This window comes from Pimephales promelas, chromosome 6, assembly GCF_988280905.1.
Source record: "Pimephales promelas chromosome 6, fPimPro1.hap1.1, whole genome shotgun sequence".
NCBI classification, from domain to species: domain Eukaryota; kingdom Metazoa; phylum Chordata; class Actinopteri; order Cypriniformes; family Leuciscidae; genus Pimephales; species Pimephales promelas.
The window spans coordinates 28,157,064-28,176,636 of NC_142774.1; the positions used below are offsets into that span (position 1 = coordinate 28,157,064).

Sequence of the window (19,573 nt, forward strand, 5' to 3'; positions counted from 1 at the left end):
CATAAATATTGAAACTGTGTGTGGTTGTAAAAGACTGTAAAACTTTTTAAAGATTAAAGGACAACTCCGGTGCAAAATAAACCTTTGGTCTAATTACACATTGATAGCCAACCGTTATCTGAGATTTGTTTTCATGATGATCGAATGTAAAGAGTTTTATCTCTAAAAAACTGTTTAGCTTATAACGCTATGGGGCATAGAGTAATGAAAGGTTTGCATGTAGGGACCCTGATTATGCTACAGTGTTAGTGTTGGGTTATTTTGAGCGTGTTAGTGGTATTAACTAGCAATTTTTATTTTCATTACTCTATGCCCCATATAGCGTTAAATAAGCTAAATAAGCGTATAAGCTAAACAGTTTTTAGAGATAAAACTCTTTACATTCGATAATCATGAAAACAAATCTCAGAGAATGGTTGACTCAATGTGTAATTAGACCAAAGGTTCATTTTGCGCCGTTGTTGTCCTTTAATTGTGCAGCTCTACTGTCTTATACTCTTATTGATATCTGACGCAAAACATAAATGAGTAGGTTTTCAGTGCATTTATTACTATTTTAATATTCATGAGGTGAGACATCACTATTAAAGGATAAGCTCCCAGCACTCCACCCAGACATCACACCAGAACCGTATTTGTAACCAAAACGTTGGTATTTCGCACGGTTTCAGTATTTTTCAAAAAACACTGCGGTTCTGGATAAGAACCGATTCTTGGTTCCCAACCTTACTCCTAACCCTGAAATCTATTCCTTTCCGTGTAAACACCTAGATTCCCTGATCCCCTCCTACTTTCAAGCCCTGTCTCCCCAACTGGTCCCCAAATCTCCTTCGTCGCTGCTGGTTACACCGAGCCTCAAGCCGTCTTCATCAATGCTGGTCCTGCCCAGCCTCCCATTCCTTCCTCCACCTCCTTCGCTGGTCAAATCAAGCCCTCTTTTTCAGCCTGGCTCCACCTCTGGCTTTCCGGATACCAGCTTGGCTAAGTTGTAAGGATATCCTGGCTACACCTTGGGCCTCCGTGCCCTGGACTCTACCACGACCTGTAGACCCATCTCCAGCTTGGATCCACCATTGTCCGTCATCCCTCAGGCTCTGTCTTACTCCCTCGTTCCTGTGGTTCCGCCTTGGCCAGTCATTACCCTTGTTGTGCCATGGACTTCTGGGCCTCTGGCTACGCCTCGTCTCTCCACCCCTTTGACCCCTCCTTCCCTCAGGTTCCACCATTGTCCTCACTCCTACCGGCTCTGCCCTGATCTACCAAGCCCTGTCTCCATCTCGGTCCAGCAAGACTGCACATCCACCTTGGCCCTCCATTCTATCGGTGTCACCCTGGGTCTTCGTCCCTTTGGCTCCACCTGAGTCTCCACCTTTCCTGGCTCCATTTCAGTCGTCGGATTCCTGGCTCCACCAGGGCTTCTCCATCCATTGGTTCCGCAATAGGAACCAATCCTAATTATTCTGCTCTGAGTGGCTCCCTGGCTCCTCCCTTCATCAGCTCCACCTTGGTGTCACACTCTTATTGTGGCAAGGGTGATGTGGTCTATCGAAGTCTGTGATAGGAGAGAGGAGACACAAACACCTGTGACTGGCTTGGAAAGACCTGCATATAAGTGTGCACCTTTACTTTGTTCTTTTATATTGTTTTGGAATAAAACCCACAGTCTCCCCAAGCCGACCCTGTCCTCTTCCTTCCCTTCATTCTGAACCGTACCACAGATATGTTCAGTTTGTGGAATCTTATGTTGTGTTTCCTTTAGTTCCTATGTTTCTTGCTGCAATTTACATTATCTGCTCCTCTTACATTGCCTGCTTCATGACATACATTGTTTGGGATCTGCAAAAATCGAAGGAATGAAATCTAATGTGGGGGTTGATTCCCGTATAAAAAACAAACTGCCAGGCAGTGGAACACAACAAAATAGATTATTTTTTAAAATGTGTCCTCTAAAGTCTTCATATGTTGTACAGTTTGTTTTTCTGGTAAAACCATCATTGTTTTAAAAATGTATATTTGTACTGTAATGCAAGACAAATAAATTGAATACAAATATTTGCAGCAGCTTGAGTGGACTATATATATATATATATATATATATATATATATATATATTAACACTTCAGTGTGTGGAGTGTCTGGTGTGTAAGATGGGGAGAAACAGTTGGGGCTGTGATGAGTGATTCTTCACTACATCCTGCGTGTGCGTATATTCCCTCCTATACATATTGTAGTGTCTGTGGATTCTTTTGAAGAGATTCTGAGGTTGCATTAATATTTAATCAAAGAATTCAACAATAAAATCCATGAGGATCTCTCACTCTCTGACTCAGTCTTTCTTCATTTTTCTTTCTCTTTATTTATGCATACAGACAAATAGTATAGATGCATACTGTATGTGTGTGGGGGGGGGGGGGGGGGTAGGCATGCAGTAATTGCACAAGAAAACACACTCGCATGCTACTTAGTGGAATTGCTTGCACAGGGTCAGAGAGCACATGTGTACTCTAAATGATGAGCTCTAAATCTTTTGACATTCATTATGATCTTCATCTCACTGGAACTACCTATATTATTTTTCTTTTTTGTTTTTTCTTAATGAGGACCCCACATTATACATATTTAATTTCAAACATTTGTTTTTACCACTTTTTTTTATTATTAGTTTTATTACACATTATATTATAATAAAATCAAACTGAATAAACTCAAAATCCTAATTTTCTTGGCATTTCGTATATAAAAATCTAGTATGGGGTTGGTTTCCGTATTTAAAAAAAATCTGCTGTTGGAACAAGACAAAATAAATTGTTAATACGTTGCACAGCACTCTAGCAAGCCGCACTCAAGCTGCATGAATTCATACAAATCCTAATAATCATGTTGTCCAGCATGATTTTAGAATCTCCCATGAGTGTTTTGTGTGGAAGGAAATTAAGCAAGTGATAGAGAAATTGAGCGGAGCAACTTAAATATTTTGTATTTATTTTACATCATAACATTTTAATCTTAAAACATTCTGTTCATTCATTTCTGTTTATCTCTTATTTTTAATGTGGCCTCGGGCGTTTGAATCCCACTGTAAAAATAATTAAAAAAAATTAATAAATAATCTGTATGCTCTCCTGTTCAAGAAACAGTCTGCCGTTTACTATTAACTTAAGAGAAATCAGAGAGTGACATCTTGTGGTCATCTTTGATCAAGTCGCCATAGAGATGGGAGCAAAATTGATAAACACAAATACGATAGAGAGCCTTCTCTCTCTCTCTCTCTCTCTCTCTCTCTCTCTCTCTCTCTCTCTCTCTCTCTCTCTCTCTCTCTCTCTCTCTCTCTCTCTCTCTCTCTCTCTCTCTCTCTCTCTCTCTCTCTATTTATACTGCAGTGGAGTGGGTAAATTTCATTCCTTTAGACCCCCTTCTCCCTCCTCGCCTTTCCCTTGAGACACAACGCACACAAAGAGCCCAGCAACCACTCTTATTAACTGACCTGAAGGGGGATGGGTGTGTGTGTGTGTGTGTGAACCCCTGATCCTCCTAACTACTATACCTACGGTTTGCATTGTGAAGCATTGAACTATCAATCACACATGCACAAAATAAAGCAACAGGCACTGTGTATATGTATTTGCATGTGTGTTTCTCCACACTCAACACTTGGGAGTGTCTTGATTTTGTGTATGAGAGAGAGAGATCGAGAGGGAAAAAAGAAAGTAAAGGAAAGGAGGTGAACTTTTGGGGCCCTGCTTCCCCCTAAAACAAGAGAGTAATAGAATCCATATGGACTCTCTCTCTCTCTCTCTCTCTCTCTCTCTCTCTCTCTCTCTCTCTCTCTCTCTCTCTCTCTCTCTCTCTCTCTCTCTCTCTCCATGTCTGTCCTATCTGTCTCTCTTTCCCTCATTGCATAAGATAATTATTTATTGAAAATGAGGGGAACTTATAAAGAAAGAGTAAATTATCAAAAAACAAACAAACAAAAAAACCGTGTAGGCCTATATATGTCCAAACAATGGGAGAAAGTGAGAGACAGGGAAAATGAGAGAGAGGATGTGTGTGTGTGTGTGTGTGTGTGTGTGTGTGTGTGTGTGTGTGTGTGTGCGTGTGTGTGTGTGTGTGCGTGTGTATGTATGTGGGAGAGCAAGTCTCTTGTGTGAGTCATAAAGAAAGCGAGATGGAAAAATACAAGTAGCTAGAAAAGCGCGCGCACACACACACACACACACACACACACACACGCGCGCGCACACTGTAGTTGCAGTTCTGCATTAAATATGTGATATGCTGTGCGTGGTTTATTTGCACATTAACAAACTATTATCTACAATGACCGACAGTAGCACAGACTACAGTAGATATTGATTACATGTATTGGGGATTTTATCCGAGCAAACATAATAAAAGCAGACAGCTTGCATTCCATTGAATTTTGCTCTAATTGGCCAACTTGTCAGACTGTACAGTAAGGAAAGACCCTCCAATTACAGAAGCGTCTGCCCTTTCCTCCACCCCTCCCTCGTATCCCCCTTCCCTTCGTGAAGTACTCCCTCCCCCTCTCCTTCTCTCCTTCTCTCCACTCCTCTCACGGCAGAGCGCGCGTTTGATTTGACAGTCGCATCTCTCCTTGTGTCCGCGAGTGCGCGCGTGCGTGTGTGTGTGTGTGTGTGTATGTTTACGATCGTCGTGCTCCACGTGCGGCGTATGGATGCGCTCTTCGCGCGCTGTCGGTAACAGAAACCATGACCGGCTCGCCGCGCGACCCCTTCTACTCCTCTCCGTTCGGTCCGTTTTACCGGAGACACGCGCCCTACCCGGTGCAGCCAGAGTACCGGATGCACGAGCTCAACAAACGGCTCCAGTCCCGGCCTGAGGTGAGTGATCACCAAACATAAAACAATAGATGGGGACTTTGCATTTAGCATTTTTATACGTTCTTCATAAAGTAGGCTTTAAATCTCACAAACTCTAAACATTCATTTTAGATAAGCTAATAGATTACACATCAATAGATTCCTCGCGCAATCGAAGGAAAACTTTTCTGTCCACTAAGAGGATTTTAATGGTGAAAAAAACATTTCCCTTCAAAATTGCTTTTGTGATAAAATGATGAAAAAATTGTTCAAATCGGAATTTCTAATTTGCACTTTTCCCAAAAAGGACTTAAAATCAGTTCATGCATTTGTATGTAAAATGTCATAATATTCTGTTCCAAATACTGCAGTCGTTTCATAACGTTTTAGATATCAATTTCAAAATATGTTAATAATTGAATATGATAGAAATAAGAAGTTTACGGTGAAGCACATCTCTGCCAGGATAGCAGGTAGCAGAAGATCATAATTGTAATTAATTTTCAGTTTTTGTGTGTGTGAGTGTCACGGTTATTTAAATGAATAGATAAAATGGACTATTCTACTATTTATCTAAAAAAAAAAACTGAAATAGATTCACATACCAAATACAATTAATGGTTGCCAAAGCCATGATCAGATCTTTATTATCCACATATTTCACACACACACATATCATAAATAGATGACACATAATTTAAATAAGTTAAATTTTAAAACATATATCAAGGTCTCATACTGGAATACATTTCCTAAAAATCAATGTTTTCCTTTTGTGTCCCACTGTTATGTTACAAACTTATTCAAGGACTTAATACCAAATGCACTGGATTATGTGGTGGTTTTTTTTTTTTTTTCAAGGTGATGTTCGGGTTGCAGTGTGATTTATTATAGAACTCGCTATAAGACTGAGAACGGACAGACAGTACAATGAGACCAGTAATGCCGTACCATGTTTATGACACACTGTATTTAAAAAAGAACATTATTCTCCTCCTCACTAGGTCCCAATTTAAACTGCAGTGCAAGAATCCATAATAAATTGTACTTTTAGAATATTGCCTCTACTCAGAAAAAGGAATGCGAATAAATGGTGGAAAATAAAATATATGGGTAGAGGTAAAATGCTGTTCAGCACACCTGGACATAATAATTTGACGCTTAGCGCTAAGAGAGACTGAACTATTGGAATAATGACCTACAGAAACATCCATTTCTCACAGTCTAATAATTATCTTTCACACGTTTTTAACACAAAGACTGAAGTGCAAGAGCTGTCACAATACAGTTATTGTGCCTTTATTGGCTGGTATAATGATGTCCAATATAATCAAGTGAATATCAATAGCAGGCCAGCGATAGTTGGCTGGATTTGTGGTGTAAATAGCTGCCCTTAATGGGGCGAGTCAACTTGGGTGTGTGTATATAATAAACAGTAAGCTTTGAAATGATAATCACTGTGCCAGGCCTAATTATGGTCATTTTGGGTCATTCAGGGGCCAAGTACTTCTGTGCCTCTCCTCTGTCTCACTCGGTGTTAAAAGTGTGTTAATGTGTGATCCCACAGGACTGTGATATTCTGTGGTGGGATGCATTCTGCACTGAGTTCTTTGAAGAAGATGCCACGCTAACTCTCTCATTTTGCCTGGAGGAGGGACCCAAGACATACAGTAAGTGTGTGCAGAGCCATAACCAGTACCCCCACCCTGAACACCATATCATAAATTGTAAAAATTTCAGTGGTAGATTCTTTAACTTTTACGCTTACTCTAAATATTTAACATTTGGTTGGGTCGGTGATGCTTGTTTTCGTCTCTTTTGTATTTATTAACTTATTAAAAATACATTAAAATGCAGTTCATACATTCAATGACTAATGTTTTTCATTAGTGATGCACAAAATAAAAAAATGACATACAACTGTCCTAATATCATAATAAAGAAAAAAATAATAATTTTATTACATTTTTTTTTAACAAAACTGCTGACCTACTTTTTTAAATATTTGTGGTGCAAACTACAAAATCATAAGACCTTTACAGACCCTCGTGATTTTGTGTCAAGGTCAGTAAGTCAGGTATTTTGACATTTTTAGGACATGCAAGATTGCAAAATGTTTTTTTTTTAAAACATTATACTATTTATACAAAAATACGTTTACCTTGTGAAATATATTTTAAAATGTATTAAATGTGTACATGTGTTATTACATTTTAGTTGACATTTTTAAATGTTTTAATTTTAAATTAATTAAATTCAAACTTTTCTGGAAAGTGGTATAAAAGACAAAACTTCTCTAAGTGTAATCGGTTACACTTTATTTTAAGGAGTCATTGTTACAGTGTAACAGTGTAACTGAGTAATATGAACTAATTACATGTACAGTGTACTTATTGCAGTGTAGGTTTATGTTTAAGTTTGGTTTAGGGTTAGTTGCATGTAATTATGCATAATTTATAGTTGTTATTATAGTAACTACATGTAACATGTGTAACAAGGACGCTATTTTACACATACGTTTTAAACAAGCTTTTTAAAGATATTGAGCCAGTCATTTTTGTCTGTAAATTTTGTAAACATCAAAATATTATGAAGTCATGGTGTACATACTAATTATTAATAATCAATTAAATGAGAATAAGATCTGTGAGCATATTTGTGTTTGAGCGTATTACTCTTAAAACTGTCTATATATTAATTTAGATTAATTTCAGCTTGTTCAGATTTAGACAGGGACACAGTTGTGCTGGATTTCACTTATTCTCATTCATTCCTTATTCACTGTGTATGTGGTGAGATTTGATTGACAGGTCTGGGGTGTATAATAAATATGGGCCTGCAGACTTCACACACTTCTACTGCAGTGATTGACAGCTCCAGAGCACTAACTGTTCTGTGCGCTCGCACAGCCTGCTGGACTTAATGCCTGCGGCATTCAGTAGCCTGTTTGTTTCTAACTCTTAGGGGACCACACACAGAGACACACACACACACACATTTATGTTTTCCAGTTCAGGTGTTCGACCAGTGTGCCACCTAACTTCGAGTCTCTTTCATTATATGGGCATAAATAAATAAATGCTTGGGCACAAAGTCAATACCATTCTTTTCCTTACGTTCTGTAGTCAGCAAATGCAACTGAAATTTTTCTCTCCGCATATGTTTCTCTCACTCACATTCTTTCTTCCCCAGCCATCGGGCGCACCCTGATCCCTCGTTACTTCAGTTCTCTGTTCGAAGGAGGAGTCTATGAGTTGTTTTTTGAGCTGAAACAAACAAAGGAGTCGTTCAACAACTCAACTATTACTGTCGACTCTCATCACTGTACAATGACAACACAACATGGCAAACCTACATTCACCAAGGTACTGCACGCACACGCACAAGTCTGGCTCAGTGAGTCTTTGCTTCCTCATTTTCAGCACTAATGTATTCCTCATTGTGAATTCTGGGCTGGAACTGCACAAAACAAAAAAGGAAAATATAACCCCCCACTCTTTCCCTCTCCCTCATACCCCCCCGCTCCTGCTCTTTCTCGGCTTCTTCCTCACTCTCTCTCACCCTCCCTCCCTCGTTCTGCCTCTCTCAGAAAAGCTTTTCTTTTTTCCCCTATCCTATAGGTTTATGTTTTAACATGATATGATCTTAATAGAAAAGTCTGCAAGTTACACTATTTTGAGACCTCTCATATGTTACAATAATGTTCATATAATGCTCTTGCCTTTATAATTTGTTTCAGATGAAATAAATACTTTGTTCCCAAAAGCTGTCATGTTAATAAGACCAGTGCAACTGTGTGATTTCCTGAGTGTCCTATGCAATATTCATATGGTACACCACTGTAGGACGCAGAATCTATTAGTTGTCAATTAGAGAGAGAAGAGTTTTGTCCAACTTTGCTTTTTAGTAAATGAACATTTGTGAATTAAATATTGATTTGGAAGACTGTATGTTGTAGCTAAGTTATACAGATACAGTTACCAAGTGTGTGTGTGTGTGTGTGTGTGTGTGTGTGTACTGGAGGCATTGATCAGAGCTTGTCTGCTGGGATTACATCCCTCCCGTTGCTATGCCAACCTCGCAGCTACCCTCCGTTCCCCCGGCAACAGAATGTTGGGGTTCAGAGTTCCACACAGAATTCTGCCTTTGCTGAAAATACTGCTTTAATGAGAGAACTGTGTAATTTGATTTGCTTTAAATTAATGAAAAACAAAAAGTCATTAGATGTAATTCTCTCGCATGTTTTTCTCTGGTCAAGTCGGTGTTATGATTTCGGAATTCACGGTAATTGTAACAATGACTGGAAGATTATGTCTATGTTCTTTGTGTGGTATCTTTCTTATTACATCCTGAAAAAAAAAAAAATAAATTAAAAAGTTATTAGAATGTTAAGCAAACTGAATGGTGTAAGGGGACGGTCCCAAAACACAGACCTGATTCTCTTCCTGCTTTTTTTCACAGGTCTGTACGGAAGGTCGTCTGATTCTTGTGTTCACTTTTGATGACCTCATGAGAATCAAAACATGGCACTTCACTATCACACACTACAGTGAGCTCATTCCCCGCAGTGTCTTGGCTGTTAATGTGAGTTCAATGAATCAATTAATCGTCCTAAATATTTCTTGTAAGTTACAAGATGACTTGGGTGACCATCTACATTTGCAGCTTTTAACAGAGCACACTATTTTACTTTATCCTATAATTTGATGTGCTAGATTTGACCTTTGATTTACATTCCTGCAAATGAAGCAGAAGTAATAGCAACAACAATTTTAACAGCTTGATTATTACAATTATTATTATTTTTTTTTTAATGGACTGCCAAGAGTCCAAAAACACATTTTTACAGCAGACTTGTTTTTGAGATGACAAAGAGATGGAACTCTGGTATCTTTTGATTATTTGATTTCTTGTTTGGAATAGAATAACAAGAAATGAAAGCCAGCTCCTTTATTCAATTTTTTGTTTAGTTTAAAAAACTAAAAATTTGAATCTGAAACGCCCCTTTCATCTGATTGTTCAAACCGCTCTGCCTTCAGTACAAGCTTTGACGGCACTGACAAATGCACTTATGTTAAAAAAAATGTCTGAAACCACCACTTACTGTTAACTATGCACAATTTTTGAAGCAGAAATATGTTGCTGGTCACGTAACTCGTGCTGTTGTGACTTGCAAGCGACCCCAGTAATGTGAGCCACAGCAGGCCTACATATGACAGATTATTTTAGCATGATGTATTTCCCATGATAAAAACAGTGCAAATAGTTCCGTCTCTTTGGATAAAAGGGAAGTGGAAATAAAAATTAATAATAGACTGAACTGTACCATGATAAAATATGTCTGTAACATTAGATGTTTATATATGACCAGGTGATAACACAGTTTGTACAGTAAACATCAATAATAGACTGAACTGTACGGTGATAATATGTTCATAACATTTACCACTCTTGTCTCTTCGTGTGACACATGTACAGTATAGGCCTAAATAATTTTGAAAAATGAATAGAAATAAAGTTTATATTTATACATTTAAGCATGTGTAGTCTACTCAGTTCATATGAAAAGAATGAGACAGAAAAGAGAGAAGCTATAGAATCAGTGTACAGAACGTACTTACAAAATTAGCAGGGTTTGGGATTAATTAAAATCATGTCAGTTGAAGAGCACGGCATACCTTTAAAATGTTATTAGTTTTATTATAAAACTTATATACAATTTTATTTCATACTGAATTAGTCAATGTTTCTCTGAGTTCTGTTTATTATGTTGCCTTGAGAAAGCCAGCATATATTTAAACATTATTATTATTTATTATTATGAGAAATTGACTACACCTAGAACTTTAATGGTGGCTGGTGGATTAATACGAGAATGAAACATAGGCTTAATTTTGGATACATGAAATGCGGGATGAATCCTACTGTATGCCGGAGGCAATTTTAGGCGGACCTGACTAATGATCTTGGTGACAGTAAACAGGCCAATAAATTTGGGAGCAAGTTTATTATAAACGGAGTGGAGAGGAATATTTTTTGTAGAAAGCCACACTTTTTGACCAACGACGTACAGTATATGGGAGGCCTTGACCGGTTGCGATCGGCCGTAGCTTTGGTGCGCACCCCCACTTGGAGTAGAGTCTCCCGGGCTCCAGTTCAGGTGGAGTGACACCTCTGGACAAAGACGTGAGTGGAGGGAACCGCAACCTCGGATTCCAGACTGGGAAAAATTGGTGGCTGGTAACCTAAACTAAACTCAAACAGAGATAGACACGTCGATGACACTGGTAACGCATTGTGGGCGTACTTCATCTTGGACAGTTGTCGGCTCCATGTGGAAGGATTCTTGGAAACCAAACATCGCAACACTCTCTCCAGATCCTGGTTGGCTCTCTCGGTTTGGCCATTGCTCTGGGGATGAAACCCTGAGGACAGACTAACAGTCGCTCCCAGTAATTTACAAAACTCTAGCCAAAATATGAACACGAACTTGGGTCCCCTGTCGGTGACCACGTCCATCGGGAGACCATGTAAGCGAAAGACGTGATCTACGACGTGATCTACGAACTTACCTGGCATAAAGTGAGCTGCCTTCGAGAACCAGTTCACCTCAGATAAAACGACCGTGTTACCCTGGGAGGGCGGTAATATAATCTAGTGCAATATGGCACCAGGGTCTCGAAGGGACAGGCAGTGGTTGAAGTAACCCATCTGGAGGTTGATTGGAAGTGTTACCAGTGGCAAAAACCGAGCAAGCCAAAACAAAACTGTGAATGTCACAAGCCATAAGTGGCCAGCAGAATCGTTGCTTGACTAAAAAGCTAGTGCGATTAACTCCTGGAGAACAAGCCACGTTGGAGCAATGACCCCACTGAATGACGTCAGACTACAATCCCTCCGGGACAAATAAACGATTCGGGCGGAGGCGTTACCCTTTCTAAGGCCTTCTTGACCTTCGATTAGACCTCCTACACGAGTGTGGAGATAAATAGAGTCTCGGGTAAAATGCACTTCGGGAGTAGACGGGCGTTCGGAACAATCAAAAATGTGCAACAAAGAATTGGGTTGGATGTTCTTGGAACCCTTGCGGTACGAGAGAGTAAAATCAAAACGTCCAAAAAAAAGTGCCCACGAAGCCTGCCTGGAATTTAATCTTTTGGTACCCCTGACAATTCAAACCAGTGTCGCCACTCCTCCAACGCTAACTTGACTGCCAACAACTCTCGGTTACCAATGTCGTAATTGCATTCGGGAGGGGACAAACAATGAGACAAAAACACGCACGGATGCATCCTGTCGTTTGTGCGAGAACGCTGGGATATCACTGCTCCTACCCCCACCTCTGACGCGTCGACCTCCCTCCACAAACTGACGTGGCAATGAGGTAAACTGGTCGACCATATCTCGCAGCACTTCGTTTACGAGTACTGGAAGACTGCTGGGGAGTTGGACAAACCGAAAGGCATGACCAAGTATTCAAAGAGCCCCCCCCAAGGGGTGTTAAAAGCAGTGTTCCACTCATCCCCTTTCCTAATACGGCCCAAATCATGAGCATTACGTTAGTCCAATTTAGCGAAGATAGACGCTGTCTGCAACCTCTCGAAAGCTGAAGACATCAACGGCAAAGGATAGGTATTCTTTACCACGATGCTGTTCAACTCTCGGTAATACACAATCGCAGAGATCCTTCAGAGATCCTTCCTTCTTTCCCCAAAAAAAAGAACCCTGCCCCCTCTAGAGAAGAGGAATGGCGGATGAATCCTGATGCAAGAGAATCAGAATTATGTTTTTCCATAGCCTCCCTCTCTGGAACAGAATGCGAATATAACTTGCCCTTAGGCGGAAAATCTTACCTGGCAGTAAACCTACAGCACAGTCATTGGGACGATGCGGAGGAAGAGAAGCAGCTCGAGACTTACTACACACCTCCTTCAGGCCTAGGTACTCCACGGGCACGTTAGATAAATCCACTGCCTCCTCCTGAAACACAGAGACAGCAACAGACGAACAGGCAGACACAAGATAGGAATCATGACATTTATTGCTCCACTCCAACACTGATCTTTGCTGCCAATTTTGGGATTGTGTTTGATAAGCCAGGGGTGTCCAAGAGCAATGGATGCGAGTGGAGAGTCCAGTATATAAGATCTAAGTGTCTCAGAGTGTGTGCCTGACATGATGAGTGTGACTGGTCCGGTGATGAGGGAGATGGTGGGTAGATCTTGACCGTTGATTGTATGTACAGCTATCTTACAGATGAGGGGTAAAAGGGGGACTTGAAATTTTTGCGCAAACGAATGGTCCATAAAGTTACTTTTAGCCCCTGAATCCACCAGTGCTTGACAGTTGTGATTCTGGGCTGATCATCTTAGTCTTACCGGGAGGAGCGTAGATGTTGATGAGGTCTTCTCAGCGGAGATCCTACCCGACAGTAGCCTCATACTTACTGTCGGGCTTGGCCTTTTTCTGTACAGTTATACGCATAGTGTCCCGCTGCTCCGCAGTAAAGACAGAGTCCTTGGGATCTCTGCCTTTCCTTATCCTCTCGGGAAAGCCGAGCTCGCCCGACCTGCATGGGCTCGTGATTGTAGATGGGGCTGACCGCATCCTTGTCGCTGGACCGCTGACTTTCGGCTCCTCCCAACACTCTGTTGGGTAGTACCCGTCGTTCAACCCTGGTGAGTCACGCATCCAATCGAAGAGCCAGATCCACCAGTCCATTAAGCGAAGTGGATAGGTCCAGGGCATAGATTTTCCTCTGAACGCGGTCAGCCAGCCCATGCAGGAACATGTCCCACTGCGCTTTTTTTTTTGTTTTTTTTTAAACAAACGAATAAACGAGCTGGCGTTCATTTTTTATTTTGAGGTTTTGAGGTCGGTAATATTTTTTTAATGTTTTTTGGAAAAGTCTCTTATACTCAGCATGGCAACATTTATTTGATCACAGATACATTGAAAACAGTAATATTTTAAAACATGATTAGAATTTATAAAAATTGTTTTTAAATTGTTTATTATTAAAATGCAATTTATACCTGTAATGTCACCTTCACTTTTATTTACATAGACCTTTATACAATACAGATAGTTTAAATTCAGCTTTGCAGTTAATGAAAATAGTAAACAGTCATTATTCAATTGAAATCAGTTAATTGTTGATTCATTTCAGTTAAATTTCTGTGCAAAGTACATCAATTATGAAATGAGTTCAATTCAGCCATAAAGCAGCTCTGCAGAAAACCGTGATGTTGTCATGCAGCTAAGTTGAGTTCTTATCCTATAGAGTCAGTGCATTCAAATCAGTGATATTGTGTTTTGGGAATATTAAGTGGAGAAATATTGGAAAAGCAGTAGCTCAAACAGTAGAGCATTATGCTAGCAAATACAATGTCATGGGTTTGATTACCAGGGTATATGCTAATAATTCATGTTACATCTTGAGTGCAATGTTTGTTGCTTTAGATAAAAGTGTCTTAATTAGATGCCCTTCTCTTTGCATCAGTAATTCATGTGGCTCATACTCTCAGTCACTCTTAACATGAGTAAAACAATGTTCTTACTATTTATGACACTGTATGTTAAATATTATTCTCACAAGTCAGTTTCTCTTTACTTGAGCCAAGTACCACTTATTTGAGTGCTGTGTTGTTGCGTAAGCTTTTAGCTAAATGTTTAAATGTAAATAACATTTTATATGTATAACATTCACAACACTACATCACTTTCATTCAGTAATAATCAAAAATGAATTAGTTGTATTCTAGATAATCCAATTTCCTTTCATGTTATGTTCATCCTGCATTTGTCTAGCAGGTTAGCAAACATTCGCAAGTAGCAGTTTATGGTACAACAAAATGTATTTCATTTTTTTTCATTTTATCAATCAAGGTGAAAGCATCCAAACCTTTTAGCTAAGCTGTCAGGATGTTGCTATGGAAACATATCCTGTAATGAATTAGAGCTCTATCTGGATGGAGCACAAAATAAGAGAGAATAAATGGACTTGTGTGTCCATGTGTGTGTGTGTGTGTGTGTGTGTGTGTGTCTTTATCAGGCACAAGACCCTGGAGCTCTGGAACAACTGTCCAAAAACATCAGTCGAGTGGGACTTACCAACCTCACACTGAACTACCTCAGAGTATGTTAAAATCACATATAAACACATTTAAATGCACTCACTCTCTTAAGAATGGTCATGAAAATGTGTTAAACGCCTGAGTAAAAAGATAATTTTGTTTGTGTGCAGTTGTGTGTGATTCTAGAGCCGATGCAGGAGCTTATGTCAAGGCATAAGACGTATGGACTGAGTCCCAGAGACTGTCTGAAGACCTGCCTCTTTCACCAGTGGCAGAGGATGACAACACCACCAGGTCTCAAAAACACACACACACGTTGGGTTTCCATTTTCTATGGGGACTTTCTATAGAAATAAAGATTTTTATACGGTACAAACAGTATATTATATCCCCAACACTAAATTTACCAATCATAGAAAACTTTCTGCCTTTTAACATTTTTCAAAAACATCACTTAGTATGATTTATAAGCTGTTTTCCTCATGGGGACCAAAAATGTCCCCGCAAGGACAAGGATTTCAGATATTGCCATCTTTGTGTGGGACATTATGTCCCCATATTGTAGGGTTTACCAGGTGTGTTACAAACACACAAGCCTCAGAGTCTCACAAGTGTTATTTTAGTTAAATTACTATTATGTATTCATATTTTTTTTGTATATTTTCCATATCTATATCTTAATTTTATGTATGTTTACATTTGTGCAATTTTGTGCAATTTTTCTTAGTGAAAAAATGCTATTTTTTAGTTTTATTTATTTTAGTACATTGTTAAACTAAATGAAAAATGAGAAATGTTGCCTTTTCAGTAACGTTTATTTTATTTCTAGTAACAAAACTTGTTTCTTTTTTTAGGATTTAGTTTTAGTTAACTATATCAACCCTGGCTCTAACATTCTTCATTAGATCTCGTTTCATGGCTCCTCTTAGCTTTCTTTCTCTTTTAAATATAGTCTGTCATGAAAGATTAATAGAGTAACACCAGCATTGTTCAGCTACTCTTTCCCCACCAGCGTTTAATTTCTTTTTGTTGTTCTCCTTTTTAAGAGCTACAGAATGTCATTAAATTTACAGTAGTTTGTTTCATACATTGTAATCATATTTCATATTCCTTATTAACATTTCAAAGTACTGAGCACAGGCTGTTAAGGGTTTTGTGATCTGCAGTAATTAATGAAGACTTTGACCTTGTGTTGTTATTTATGTATTATGTTACTGCTCTTTAAAAAAAATAACTACCTCCTGCTGTTCTTTAACAATAATTCCTTCACTTTGCCCGAACAAAATCTTAATGCTATTTTCAGGCAACTCTCTTTTTTTTCTATGTTCCTCAATTTTTCTTCTTTTATGTGTTGCATCCTCGTTATTATTTACTGAAATTATATGTTAATGTTTGTTTCTGAATAATGGTATTCATTTCTTTCATTTCAGTTGGACCCTCACCAAACTTCAAGACAGAAATATTTCCCACTAATTCCAAAAAATGTATGTATGTCTGTTATCACCTTAAACATTCTAGTTAGGGTGTGTTCTAAACTCATAAATCTAAATATTAAATATATATTTTTTGTACATATAAAACATTTTTTTTTTACTACTCTTCCAAAATGTCCTATTGATACTGCTAGAATGTTCTGCATTGGAAATGGTGCCAAAAGAAGTTATGTAATATTTACATAATATATTGTGATTGGTCTTCGTTCTTACATCTTACACGGCACTATGGCTGAATTCAAATAACATACCAGACTACTCTTAGTATTATTAAGAGTACTATGCTAGTATGCTATTCTTAATTAAGTGCTGATTCCTGTGTGTGGAGTTTTAAAGCAGAGATACAGTATGTTGTGTATTCACACTTCATTTTTAATCAGGTTTAATCTGTTTTCAGAACTTTATACAAAATTCATAGAAAGCAATGTTAATTCCATTTGCATTATGCTGTTTTTATGTTTTGATTGACAGCAGAGCCAGCCAAACCAGCAGCAAAGAGAAGGAGGAGGAGGAACTCAGCTGGTAGCGCATCTAATAACAGCACAGGAAACAGCAAGAAGCGAAGCCCAGCCAATAACTTCAGCCTACCCTCACAGGTACATCACATACACACATATGCTAACTCGAAGCCTAGGTTTGGAATGTATATAGCATACTACCGTACTACCTTTACAATTGTTGCAGTATATATATTATTTATATTGTGGACACAATATGCTATGTTTCTATATAAATATATAAAATGTTCATATATATTGATTCAATTAATTGTGTGTGTGTGTGTGTGTGTGTGTGTGTATATATATATATATATATATATATATTGGTGTTGACAAATCTAACAAAAGTTTGTTTATATAATATGTGTGTGTGTGTGTGCGCACGCATGTCTGTGTATATATACATATACACTCATAAATATGTATGAATATGTGCATACACACGCAGACTATATATATATATATATATATATACTGTATATACACACACACACATTGAAACAAACTTTTATGTTAGATGTGCGATTAATCTGTCAAATCGATTAATCGTGCATCTAAAATAAAAGTTTGTTTATATTATATATCATATATGTGTATGAAGTTTGTAAATATGCATATATATGTGTGTGTGTGTGTGTGTGTATACTGTATATACTAAATATTATAATATATATTTACAAATTTTTATGTTAGATGATTTTTTTTTAAAATTAACTAATCTCTAATTTTCATATGCTTTTAATTTTTAAATACTTATCGCACCTTTAATTGAATTACACATTAAGAGGTTACTTGACAATTGTAGTGTCTGTTTGAAACATTTATTACTCCTCTCGCTTCACTTACTATTTTTAAAATTAAGTATTTAATGAACAGCATCAGTACATATTAATCAAGTATTCTATTATGAACAGTCAAATGCACACTTGCTACACTGAATCGATCATGTAGAAAAGATATACTAAAATGTATATAGATATATAGAAAAATATATGGGGTGTCTGGATGTCTGTATGTGTGTGTGGGTGTGTGTGTAAAGAAATAACAAGCCGTATAGAAAGGGAAGGACAGAGAGAAAGCAGCTTATTAATTTAACCCATCTTTTTTCCATATTGTAATATGCAATGTATTATTTATTCCAACATTTATTTTACAAATCAATACCTGAATTATATTGTTTGTATTGTTTATAAATAAGTTAAACAATCAGTTTCCAGTGTGCTTGTAATTTGTAATGTTAGAGTAATTTTTTGAATTTTGAATATATAGTCATTTGTCTCTTCTGATTCATTTGTTTATAATTGAGACTAATTAGCCGAAAATTGATTTGATGATAATTAGTATTGTCCGTCTCTGGTCCCCAGCCTAAACGTGTCGCCGGGGAAACGAGGGGTGGCGGGTGGCTGGAGGCGGAGCTTAGGTAGGTGAGTGACACATGCAGACAGTTATCACGCAGCATGTGCTGTCTTAACGAGCTACTTAGCAATGCAAATTTGCTTAATTAGCACATATGTTGTTATTTAGGTGTTCTCTATCTGAAAAAAAATCTAATTAAAGACCAAGGAGCTAGTGTCTGGAGACGAGTTTGTGTGCATATGTGTGTGTATGTGTATGACTGCATATTTAAGAAAGCGTGTGTACGCCACATTCATCTATGTATGTATAAAGTACATATATACACTATCATACACATTTCTCTTTTTCTGTAGTTGTGCACATTTTTACTGCATTCTTGCATTAGCCCTATTGCAAGAATAACAGCCATAAATGATTCTGCTTCTCTCTCTTTCTACACCCCCGCCATTCTCTCTCTCCCCCTCTCTCTCTCGACCCCCTGCGTCTCTGTTTACGTCAACTCTTTCTCTCTCTCTCTTTCTCTCTCGTGCTGTAGGATGTGATGTTGGTAGGGGAGCCCTCTCTAATGGGAGGGGAGTTGGGTGACGTGGATGAGCGTTTGATCACACGCCTAGAGAATGAACAATTCGACCCTGTCAACGGTCTCCATGATGACGGTCTCCATGACTTCGCCAACTCACCGACACTTGGAAACGGCGGCTCCTGGAATGGCCAGCACCCTAGCAACCAGGACAGTAAGCCTGATACCATGGCAACGCAGCAGTTGGAATAATGTGATCTGACAGTGGGTAGCTATGGCAACGGTGCTGTCAAGGGATGGGGGTATTTTCAACTGTAAAGGAGACATTGCTGGATAGAAGGGGTGTGTGTGTGTGTGTGTGTGTGTGTGTGTGTGAGTGAGTGTGTTTGCATGCTTGCGTTTATGTTAAAGTATTCCATACTTGAGACATACAGCTTCAACCATTTAGTTTATGTATTCAAAACAAAAACAAAACACTGCAAGCCTTGTTAATAAACAGATATTAATCAATTTCATATCAACATTTTTCAACCCTTTTTTTTAAAGTTCAGTGGATGTGTTGGCTTCATTCTGTACCACAATGGTTTTGTTTGTCTTCAACTACTTGATGAAAAAAGTCCCATTGTGAACGCTATTTTTCAGCCTAAATGCAGATATCTTTATTGCTCTAAAGTTTAATGCATATTGTAAAAAAACATTCATATTTGTGCTGTAGTTGTGTATTTTATGTATGGTTTTCAATCATTTGCATTAATAAAATGTGTTTGGTTATGATATCAGATTCTGT

The 19,573-nt window shown here is 38.3% G+C and overlaps 1 protein-coding gene across 3 annotated transcripts; it reads left to right on the forward strand.

Annotated features, from left to right (window-relative positions):
* Positions 1-4,551: 4,551 nt before the first annotated feature.
* Positions 4,552-19,560, forward strand: ldb2b (LIM domain binding 2b). Of its 3 annotated transcripts, none has more exons than XM_039693413.2 (10): positions 4,552-4,862; positions 6,409-6,511; positions 8,034-8,206; positions 9,303-9,425; positions 14,896-14,979; positions 15,088-15,211; positions 16,348-16,401; positions 16,882-17,006; positions 18,275-18,334; positions 18,802-18,939. In XM_039693413.2, the coding sequence occupies exons 1-9, from the start codon at positions 4,731-4,733 to the stop codon at positions 18,332-18,334; spliced, it is 978 nt and encodes a 325-aa protein (XP_039549347.1). In that variant the 5' UTR covers positions 4,552-4,730; the 3' UTR covers positions 18,802-18,939. The 3 variants fall into 3 exon arrangements, with proteins under 3 accessions (XP_039549347.1, XP_039549338.1, XP_039549330.2); XM_039693404.2 differs by having other exon boundaries at positions 18,275-18,330; positions 18,802-18,907; XM_039693396.2 differs by lacking the exon at positions 18,275-18,334 and having other exon boundaries at positions 18,802-19,560.
* The last annotated feature ends 13 nt before the right edge of the window (positions 19,561-19,573 follow it).

Bases quoted from the DNA above. Each gene is read 5' to 3' on its own strand.
- ldb2b (XM_039693396.2), top strand. From the start codon at position 4,731: ATGACCGGCTCGCCGCGCGACCCCTTCTACTCCTCTCCGTTCGGTCCG. The intron at 15,212-16,347 runs GTCTCAAAAACA...CTTTCATTTCAG, and splicing joins GAGGATGACAACACCACCAG to TTGGACCCTCACCAAACTTC. The intron at 17,007-18,801 runs GTACATCACATA...CTCGTGCTGTAG, and splicing joins ACTTCAGCCTACCCTCACAG to GATGTGATGTTGGTAGGGGA.